Source organism: Psammomys obesus, unplaced genomic scaffold, assembly GCF_907164565.1.
Source record: "Psammomys obesus unplaced genomic scaffold, mPsaObe1.curated_primary_1811, whole genome shotgun sequence".
Taxonomy (NCBI): domain Eukaryota; kingdom Metazoa; phylum Chordata; class Mammalia; order Rodentia; family Muridae; genus Psammomys; species Psammomys obesus.
In genome coordinates, this window is record NW_026590468.1 from 998,725 (window position 1) to 1,009,898 (window position 11,174).

Sequence of the window (11,174 nt, forward strand, 5' to 3'; positions counted from 1 at the left end):
TTATTATTATTATTATTATTATTATTATTATTATTATTATTATTATTATTTTGGTTTATCGAGAAAGGGTTTCTCTTGTGTAGCCTTGGGTGTCCTGTACTTGCTTTATAGACCTGGCTGGCCTCAAACTCAGAGATCTGCCTGCCTCTGTCTCCCAAAAAATAGGATGGTACAGCCTATTGTCCCACCTGAGAACCCTTTTGTCATGACCCATCTGGGGGATGGGTCTAGCTTTTTTCACTTTTAGTTAGGCAATGAGTCCTTAAAATTTATGAAACAATCCACAAAAGAAAAAAAATGATAAACTGGGTTTCATCACAAGCAAAAACTTCTGCTTTAAAAAACACATAAGAAGATGGAAAGGAAGCAAGAGGACCGAGGGACACACTGCCAGCTCAACAGCTGACAAAGAACAGCAATCCAGCAGCATGGTGGCACGTGTTCACTGAAGGTGGAGGCAGGAGAATCAGGAGGTGGAAGTCAGCCTCTCTCTCTCTCTCTCTCTCTCAGACAGCAAGATGGCTCAGTGGGTAAGAGTATCTACTGCCAAGCCAGACAACCTCAGTTTGATTTTGGGATGTCCTTGACCTCCACATGTGGGATCTACACACACACACATACACCCACCACACACACACACACACACACACACACACACACACACACACAGCAAAAATATTAAAAGGACTCATAAATTCCAACAATAAGGTAACCAACACCAGGTTTGAAAATACGAAAAACACATATACTTCCTTCCAAAGACATATAGATGGCAGATAAGCACACAAAAATTTGCTTAACATCATTAGTTACCAGAGAAATGCAAAATAAAATCACAGCAACCTAACCCTATTGGAATGCTTCAAGTTAAAAAGTTTGGCTTTTCACCAAGATAGTGCTGAAAGCGAAGAAGGAAGCTCTTGTCCCTCCCAAAGCCAAAGCAAAGGCCTTGTAAGCTAAGAAGGCAGTGTTGAAAGGTGGCCACAGCCACAAGAGAGAGAGAGAGAGAGAGAGAGAGAGAGAGAGAGAGAGAGTCACACCTTCTGACAGCCCAAGACCCTGGGGCTCCGGAGGCGGGCCAGATACCCTCGAAAGAGTGCAGCCAGGAGAAATAAGCTCAACCACTATGCTATCATTAAATTCAGCCTGTCCACCAGTCAGCCATGAGGTAGAGGACAACAACACACATGTGTTCACTGTGGATGTCAAACACTAGATCAAACAGGCTGTGAAGAAACTCTATGACACTGATGTGGCCTGACGGAGAGAAGATGTATGTTCGGTTGGTTCCTGATTATGATGCTCTGGATGTTGCCAACAAGACTGGAATCATCTCAACTGAGTCCAGCTGGCTAATTCCAAATATACACATTTGTTTCACCATAAAACAAAACAAGACAAACAAACAAAAAGTTTGGATGTACCAGCTTGTCCCAAGGATGTGGGGGGAAATGGAACTCCCATGAGAGAGTCCAGTGTTACACTCACTTTGGAAAAATTTCTTGAAAATTTAAATGTATAATGACCATATGATCCGGACATTCCTCTACTATAGGTTTACAAACAAACAAACAAACAAACAAACAAACAAACAAACGAATACTCATACACAGACTTGAACTTGATAGTCACAAAAGCTATTTTTGTAATAGCCCCAAACTAACAGCAACCTAGATGTCTGCCAGTGGGTGACTAGACAAGCTACAGTATGTCCATATTACAGAAAAAATCTCTCAGCAGTAAAGAGATATATATGGTCTACTGACTCAGGCAACAAGGAAGAATGCCGAATGGCCCTGTGTGAAAGAGGGCAGGAGTGATGGCATATACGGAGTGATGCTATTTATACAAAATTCTAAGACATACAAACAAATAAAATCAGTGGTTCTCTGAGGATGGGGCATGAGATACAGAATTTGGGGAGGAAGAGGTTAGAACAAAGATGAGTAAGGACACTCCCGCTTGCTCTACAAAGCGCCCACGTTCTGACCTTAGGATCGTTCAGTGCTGCGCCCCCTAGTGGACACTTCCTGTTTGTCACAAGGTTCATTCCCTGGCTTTTCCCTACTTGCCAGGAAGTTTCCTCCCAAGTGTGGTGGACCTGCTACCACAATCAGCCTCTTTTCTCCTTGCTTTTCTTTTCTGCATTTACACAAGTGGCTTGGTATTTGTCTATGTCCATCGCACTCCCACTAGTCAGCGAGGACTGTGAGACCTGGGTTCTGTTTTGTTCACTGTTTTATCTCCAGTCTCTCGTACACTGTCCAGTATTAGTGCTAAAAATTTATTTAATAAAAGGAATGCTTTAAGAGATTGATACTATTGTTTATTTATTTATTTATTTTTGGTAAATGGGTGTTACACAACCTGTCACAGTGGTGAAGCTGGGCTTTTAAGCCAGATCATGTTGACTTCGCAAAACCAAAGTTCTATGTAGTTAGGTCACTTTGACCCTCAGTCTAAGAGGCCAAACTGAGGTGATTAGATTACTGTCCAAGAAGGTGCTCAAACTGATCCATGGGCACAGAAAACAATTTCTCTGTAGACAACCTGGTGACAGTCAGTCTAAAACTAGCAACAGTACTTCAAGGTGTCTGTGCAATTCTAATAATCAGACATGAGACACGAGGGAAAGTTCCACACAAGCATGATGCTTATTATAAGATTGTTTATAATAGCAAAAATAAAAAGGAAACCACCACTAACAAAGCCCCCAAATGGAGTGACTGGAAGGGACCAAAATGGTGTGAAATCAGAAAGTGACAGGAGATCATGCCCGGTGTGACCAGTTTTTCTAAGAAGCTTAGAGTCTGGGGCTAGGGATCAGGGTAAAAGGGTCCCATCCTGGTCAGGTAACACGGGAAGGCAATCATAGCTACTCAGGAGGCTGTGGCAGGAGAATTGAAAAGTGTGAGGCCTGTACGGTGGACTACGTAGTGATTTCAAAGGCACCCTTGTGAGGTCCTGACTCAGAGTAAACTTAAAGGGAGGCCTAGTCAGAGCTTGGGGAGTTCTGTGGAAGAGTAGGAGGAAGGATAGAGGGAGCTAGAGGGGTCACAGACACCACGAGAAGACCTACAGAGTCAACTAACCTGAGCCCTCGGGGCTCATGTTGACTGAACTAAAGAGCACGCATGGACTGGACCCAGAGCCCCTATGCATGTGTAGCAGATGTGCAGTGTAGTCAATCTGTGGGTCCCCTAACAACGGGAGCAGGAGCTGTCCCTGACTGTTGCCTGCCATTGGATCCCTTCCCCATCGCTGGGCTGCATTGTCAGGTCCTGGTGAGAGAGGATGCACTTGGTCTTGCTGTGACTTGAGGTGCCTGGGTGGGTAGGTACCTCTTCTCTGAGAAAAAAGGAAGAGGGGATAGGAGAGGGGGCATGAGGGTAGAACTGGGAGGAGAAGAGGGATGGGGCTGGGATCGGGACATAAAGAAATTAAAATTGAAAATTATCATTAATGAAAGAAATAAAAAAGAGGAGACCTATAGATATTCACAATTCAGTGGCACAGAATTTGACTGACACATACTGGGCTCTGGGCTCAATCCCTAGTTATTGCAATATCATAAACAAATGAGTGAGACAGTCTTGATGAAGGTTTCAAGAGCTGTTATGGCCAATAGAAGTGACACTAACCACAGAGAAGTGAAAGAGATCAACCAATGATATAAGTGTCCCACCTGAGAACCCTTTTGTCATGATGTGAACAAACCCAAGAAAACATGTGGACATACACACACATACACACACACACACACACACACACACACACACACACACACACACACAGAGAGACAGAGAGAGAGAGAGAGAGCGCTGTTCTCAGCCCAGGTACCAGCAAGCCTAGCCTGTAGAAGCTGAGCCTGAGTCAAAGCATAAGAACTGTCCACTTAAGTACAGCTTACTCCTGGAGGTCAGGGTAAGGCAACTGAATCGCACAGTTCCCACGTCCCCTTTTCTAAGGGTTATATGTAGCCTAAAACTTGTTCTGCATAATCATGAACTCTTGATCACCCTACCTCCACCTCCCGAGTGCCAGGGTTTTAGGTGTTGATTTATGCAGTGCCAGAGATCGAACCTAGGACCTCCTGCACCCTTGGTAAATACGACTGAGTCACAGCCTTAGCCCACAGTTTAATTTTTAATATCTGTGTGCTTCACACATATTTTGTTTAATATATTTAATAGCTTCTTGAGGCTGTGTGATATTTTTGCATTTAATATTTCTGTTTTGAAAGCCAAACAGAGGTTGTTGCTATAGACCAGTGCTCCAGAGAACAGCCCAACCAAAGGTTTCACACCTGGGAACTTTTGCACAAACAGTCCAGCCTCCTAATATCCGTATTTAGTCAATTTGGGTATGGGCCAGGGATTCTGTTTTATTTACAAAACTCCCAGATACTGAAGATGTCTGGGTGACAAGAAATGACTCTTGGAGACAGGCTTCCAGAACTCTACTAAAAAGGAGAACAACAGTTCTCGAAAACCTGAGCTCCCAAAGACAATCACCACCAGTCCAAGAGCAGTGGCCCGTGACTACTGTCTCCCAGTGGTTCACTCTGCCCTTGATATCTATCACCTTAATGTTGCCTACACACCTCTATTTTATCTATGAAGAAACTGAGGCCCAGGAAAGGGGAAGTTCTCTGAGGTTAGCTAGCTGGAGTCACAATTTAATCTCGGTTGTCTAACTCCAGAGTCTCCAATTTGTTTGTACAGGGGCACAACTCCTCCTTTCCCAGGTACTACTAAAAATTAGCCTAACTTTAAACTCTTCTATATTTTATTAGGCATTTGGCATATGCTACTACCTGTCTGTATGTGACTGTAGACAGTAGAGCCATTTGAGGGATGGATCTATGTCCTTTATCTCCTTATCCCCAGGGCTCTAATTTTCTCTAGACAGAACAGTGCTGGTCAGAAGGCAATTTCACTGGAACTGAAAGGTGGGGGTTGGCAGGCAGCTAGGGCTGCACGGAGGACAGGGAATCTGCTGTTTCAAAGGGTCCTTGCCCCAGGGGAGGCCTTGAATGAAAAGAAAGGGAGTTGGACAGATCTGCAGGTCTGCCAGCCAAGAGGTGACAAATAGGATCACAGCGACATGAGACCCTGGGAAAGTGAGGAGGGGTCCTCAGGGAATTAGCCTTGGGAAGGAGGGGCACCTGTTCCTCTGAATCTTGGAAAAACAAGCATTGTCAGAGATGCAGGGAGGGTTTCTCAGAGGTAAGCAAAGCAGGCAGAGGGAAGAGCAAGGGGGCGGGGAGATCAGCTAATGAAGTTTCTTCCAGCTTTCAAGGCTGAAAGCTGGGGATGAGAAAATTCACTCCAGGATTTTGGAGATTCACACAAGGTTGAAAACTTAAAAGGCGAAAACAACAACAACAACAAAACTATTATCTGCATGATTTCATTTTTAAATGGGGGGTCCGGGTGGGTCATTTAAAAGGGAAAAAATGGTAGAACGGATATAGTCTGAATAAATCTGCTCTGCTTTAATACTAACTCATTTTGCTGCCCTTATTCTTCTCATTTCGCCAGGAAGGATGATTCCTTTCTTCAGGACCAGTGTGTGGGGAGCGCGGCTACAAGGCGCCCACGCTGGCAGCGGCTTGCCATCACCGCGGGGTGTGCGCGGAGCCCGACACCCCCGCTGGAGCCCAGAGCGGCTTCCGCGTCCCGACACCCAGCTCTGGGCTGCGATCCCGCCAGCCTGGAGGAGCAGGAACCTACTTCTAGGTGCAAGTCTGTCCGTCCGCCGGGACAAACCAGGTCGCCCACTGAGGGTCGGCCGGGCGCACCGTGTCAGTGCAGGGAGGGCACGGCCTTTGCCGGGTTCCAGCTCCCACCCTCACGGCGGTGCGACAGCCCGAGCATCTCGGTGCCCGCAAACCCTCCTCCCATCGCTCTGGCCCGCAGGCGTGAGAATGCCCGCTCCTGAGCTCCGACTCTGGGTATCCAAGGCCATGAGGACCCCGAGTCCCGGATGCCTGCGGATGCGGGAATCCATGCCGGTAGCTCTGGGCGCTCACGCCCGCATTAGCCTCGAGTGCGCGCGTCAGCGGCGCCCACGCGGGCCACACGGAGGAGCTCATCTTCCCCGTCCGCGCCCTACCTGTCGTAGCTCCAGCGGCTGTAGGACAGGGTGCGGTGGCTGCTTACTCCCTCCATCGCTGTCCTGGGCTGGGATCAGGGCTCCACCGGCGGCGGCGGCGACTGCGCGGGGCTCGGTGCTCGCTTACCCGCGGCGGGCCGGCTGGGGCGTGGGCGGAGGACTGTACCATTCACCCCCCCGGGGGTGGCCCCCCTCTGTCTCTGCCAATGACGAGGGCGCGCGGGCTGCGGGGACCCGGACCCGAGGGGTCCCCTCCCTTGCGCGCCTGTCCCGCGGGGGCGCGGCTGCGGCAACTCCACTGCTTATTTATTTATTTATTTCTGATGTGTGCTCCACGTTGCCATGACAACCGCTCCATCTTTTCCGGCGTCGGTAGAGCACCGCTGCTTTCAAACCTTGCTGGGAGAGACAGCTAAAAGGTTGCGGTTTCTGCCTGTGTGGGGAATCTGGGATGTGTTCTCCATATTCGGGTCCGTTCTGCAGAGATAACCCCCACCCCGCCTTCCCAGCGCAGTAGTGGTCTTTCATCCTCCTCTTGGAAGGGGGATGCCCAGCCCCCTCTGATTTCCTTGATTCCTGAGTTCTTCTGGTCCCTGTTTTCCCAGCACGGAACTGTTGGAGCAAAGCTACTCTTCAGTCACGGTGTCTCTCTCTATCGTCACAGGGCATAGAAATCCACTCCATCCGCCGTTTCCTTCACTGTATTCCCTGGGCCCGGGCCTACAATCTAGAGCCAGAGAACCATGCTTTGTAAACAATCCCGTTTCTAGGCCATTTCCTCCTGTTTATGTTCTTTGTGCTTTTTCTTCATAACCACCACAAATCCTCTGGAAAACATCTAGCTGTTTTAGCTCAATGGGACAGGTTCAAGGGGAGTTAACACAGACCTTCCTTCTCAACAAGAAGATCTGAGATTTTGCAACTGTGCTACAAAATTGCCGGTTCCTCCCGCAGTATGCCTTACTAGGCAATTCCACGCCACTGGCTGAGAACTCCAAGGCATACAGGCTCCCCTGGAGTTTTCAGCTCTGGGTCAGGACACATGGCTTTGAACCTCTTTCCAAGGTACACCTGACTGGTACCCAGGGAAGGCTAAGTGGAGGGACCACCAAGCTAGAGCAGGTGGAATAGAGAGGTTACTCAGGGTCTGCCTGTCTTCCAGGCTACTCTTTCCCTTCCCCCACCTTGGGCTGCTGGCTGCTGGGGTTTACAGGTATAATCTTCTTGCAGAGGTCACAGAGGCCTAAGAAGGGCTTTTCAGTGCAGCTGTTGTGGGAAGGCTGAGCTAACTTCCTATCCAGGTCAGGGTCGTGGAGGGGCCCGCATCCATTCTCTGCAGGCAGGGTGCTGGAAGGCAGAGCTCTGCTAATGCTTGTCGACTTAACGCTTTGCCTTTCAGGAGTGGCAGTGCACTTGTTGCGTTCAGCCTGCATATGTGCTTTCCCCAAACAATGTTTTTACATTGAATAAATTGCCACCACTTAAGAAATCTGGCTAGGGCTGGGGAAGACAATGCAGTCAAGGGCTTGCAGTGTAAACAGTTGAGTTCAATCCTGAATAAAATGAGGACATGACCACTTCCAGGCACGGTTGAGAAGGGTTTTACTTTTGATATGAGGGAAAATGCAGCCAGAGACATCTGGAAGAGTCCAGCCTGAGCGTGGCCACGTGAGGAGAGAGAGGAAAGTGAAAGTGAACGAGGAGAGAGGGTCAAGAGAGGGGACCTAAAGCCAAGAGGGGACCAAAAGAGCAAAGAGGGCAAAGCGGAGAGCAAAAGAGTGCATAGTCCAAAGGGCAGGATTACATAGGAACAAGAAGCTGGGGGAAGGGAAGGGATGCCCTGAGCTACAGAGGTTAAGGGAAGAGGGCCCAGTGAGGAGAGCTGAGAGGAGCCACAGGTCCTGAGTGAGCCCAGAGGCCAGTGTGTGCTTTGGTATGTTAATAAGCACCACAGATGGCCATTTGTCCCAAAGTTTTTTGGGGATAGATCCCACATAAAAAATAAAAAGACCATGCTTGGTGGCACTCATATTCCAGGTCAGGGGAGGAGGAAGAGACAGGTGGACCCCCAGGACTAGCCTACTTGGTCAGTTCTAGGCCACTGAGAGATGGTGGCTCAAGAAGCAAGGTGGATGGGTCACTGTTGGAGACAAGCCCTAAGAAACTTCTGACCTTTTCTCATTCCCCCCACCCTGCTGCACCTGGTTGACCAACATCCTGCTTGACAGTTGCAGAAAGGTGCTAACTGTACCATGACTTCCCGAGATAACTGCAAAGTGTTCCAAGCCCCGGGCCAAGATTTTGTAACTTCCACCCTGCCCCTCCCTGAGTGTTCTACACTGTGCTCCTCCCTCGCCCCGCCCCATCTAAGGTTGGCCTTAAAAGCCTGCTCCGGTTCAATAAAATTTGACTCTTGACAAGTGCACATTTGCTTGAGTCCGTTCTTCTCTCTCGCCCGTTTTTCTTTCAGGCCTGGTCCTCTTTGGGGACCCCACGAATTACTAGTCCCGCAGGCGGGTACAGGTCATGAGGAAGCACTCAGGGTTGTTCTCTACTTACAAATGAACACAAACACATACACACAACGGGGAGATATGACATGATTCATTACCCCATCCTCCCTTGAATACTAAGGGAACGGGAGGAATCTGGGGCTGAAAACAAGTGGCTGTTCCTTGCACTGGGATCAGGAGGCACACCACTCTCCTACAGACTCAGGCAGCTTCTCTCACTACCCACTTACCTGGTGCCTGTTGCTTTTGAGGCTGCCACCCCTATCCAGTTTAGTCATGTCTACAACCATTGTAGCTTTCCAGCTGACTTATCAGAGTTGTCAGCACCAGGGTCTTCCATGGGCCAGGCACTTAGCAATGTGCTACATTTATCATTTATCAGGCAGACACTGCTACTGTCTGTTCCCTGTGGAGCTCACAGACATTTGAGGACCGAGTCCTAAACAGGAACCCCTTCTCCAAACCATGTCTTGATGGTGAGACTCCTGACATGCCCATGACCCCAGAAGCAGTGGATTAGACTTCCTTAAATAGGAGGCAGACTAGTGAATCTGAGTATGTTAGGGGAAAGTATAACCTGAGGTCAGATGTTAAAATAAATTTGGCATATAAAAATATGACCCCAGAGAACCTTCAACCTATTTAATATCTAACTTTTTAGGGGGACTGGAAATTGAACCCAGGACTTTGTGCATGTTAGGTACATGCTCTACCACTGAGCTACATCCCCAGCCCTCTATTTGACTTTTAAATATAGACTTAAGGAAGAAAAATTATCTTCCACAAGTTACAACTAAGGTGCCAGCTGCCCCAACTCTAAGTTAACAGTCTAATAGTGCCCGAAGGAATCTGCATCAGGTAAGAACAGCATGGAGTCTCTGGAAACCTGTGCTGACCCTTAGATCTGGAGGCCAGGCCTTACCTTCTGTAGTAGAGAGAGATTTACACTTGGAAACAGAGCTCACAGTTGAGCCAGGAGAGTGTGACATTGAGTTGTCTTGATATAATGGTATGAACCAAAACCAAACAGCAACTACACTGCACTCTGAATTGTTACTGGCGCTACAGTAAGTTCTTAGCTGAGTGGGGAGGGACCTCCCCACTCATTTGGCCATCAACTTCATAAATAGGGATGTATTCTGAGCTAAGAATCCACATGTTCCACTGGGCAATGGACAATGACTTGACTGGCTGATAAGAGGCCTGCATGCAGCAAGACTAGAATATATTGGTCTGGGGAAAAAGGAATGGGAGTGGACTAACGGGAGTGGTACCAAGTGGTACAGACCTTTGTTTCTCATGTCAGTGTCCACAGCAAGCATCTATCTGCAAGCTTGTTGTGTGTGGCAACCCCACAAATATCCTCACACATACACAACTTTGTTCATGTCCGCTGCACATGCTTTCAGTGAACCCCAAGCAAGTATGTTCCCACCTAGATGAATCTTTATATGCAAACTGATGGCTTGTAGTCACTCTAACCTTACTATCCCTTATATTCTTTATAAAGCAATTTTGCCAAGATCTCTAGACACAGCCCTACCTTATACTTCCAATCCCCAAAACGTGGCAAAGGCCTCATATTTATTGCTCCAAACTCTAGTGCTATGGAGAAAGTCCCCAGAGCCACTTACTAGCTCTGTACTTCTCCTTGCCCAGACATTTCTCACTGGAGTAATCAGGCCTAGGCTAGAACTGCTCCTGTGCATATCAGCCTCAGGATTTCTATACAGAAGGGCCTAGGTTTTAATATGCATTGTAGTCTAGTTTTGAAGTAGCTTATGTGTCTACTTGGAGTAGTTTGGAGGTGAGGATAGGAGAACAGTCTTCGGACTCATCATTCTGCGGTTCCCAGGTGGCTAAAGGAAGCATGTCCTGAAGCCCTGGCTTTTCCAAAACACAAGGCTGTCACCCCCCCTCCCCCCCAACCTTAGAAAACTGCTCAGGCTCTGAATATGGGTAGCCTGAGGCTTCTGAATTATGCAAACATGCCCTCTAGTGGTCACGGCTGAAAAAGCCCATTAAAACAATGCAACTGGTAGCCTGTCTTAGGGGATGAAGACTGCCACAGAGAAGACAACCACCAACAGAGAACAGAACGTCAATACAGAGCTAGCAGATGCCAAACAGACTGAAAATATCTTTTTTTTTGAGACATATGGACAAAGATAAATCATACTAATCATCAAGGGACAAGCAGGTATAATTCATAGCCTAGACACCACTGTAACTGCTTTCCCTCCTGAGACCCAGAGCTTGTGTTACTGTGTGTGGGTCCAATACAAGAGCTTCCAAGAACTGAATATACTTTTACTGATATTCTAGGCATTATCATTTATTTTCATGCACACTGTGACAATCACAGAACGCACTTCATCCTTTTTTTAAAATACTGTCTCATTCTTACCTGCACAGTATTGCAGTTTATGAGCATGTCATAAAATTACAGCTCCTTGTAGTAGTATTTGGGTTGATGAAAAGTCTTTGATAATAGTCAGATGCAACTACCTACTATGTTGTCAAAATCAAATAAGTCAATCTACA

The 11,174-nt window shown here is 47.6% G+C and overlaps 1 protein-coding gene across 3 annotated transcripts in view; it reads right to left on the minus strand.

Moving 5' to 3' along the window:
• Tub (TUB bipartite transcription factor) overlaps positions 1–6,191 on the minus strand; it is a 76,450-nt gene extending 70,259 nt beyond the window's left edge. For all 3 annotated transcript variants that reach the window (XM_055607430.1, XM_055607429.1, XM_055607426.1), the window contains exon 1: positions 6,118–6,191. In XM_055607430.1, the coding sequence (XP_055463405.1) occupies positions 6,118–6,173 (56 nt within the window). In that variant the 5' untranslated portion in view covers positions 6,174–6,191. The remainder of the gene's footprint in view (positions 1–6,117) is intronic.
• Between the last annotated feature and the right edge of the window lie 4,983 nt (positions 6,192–11,174).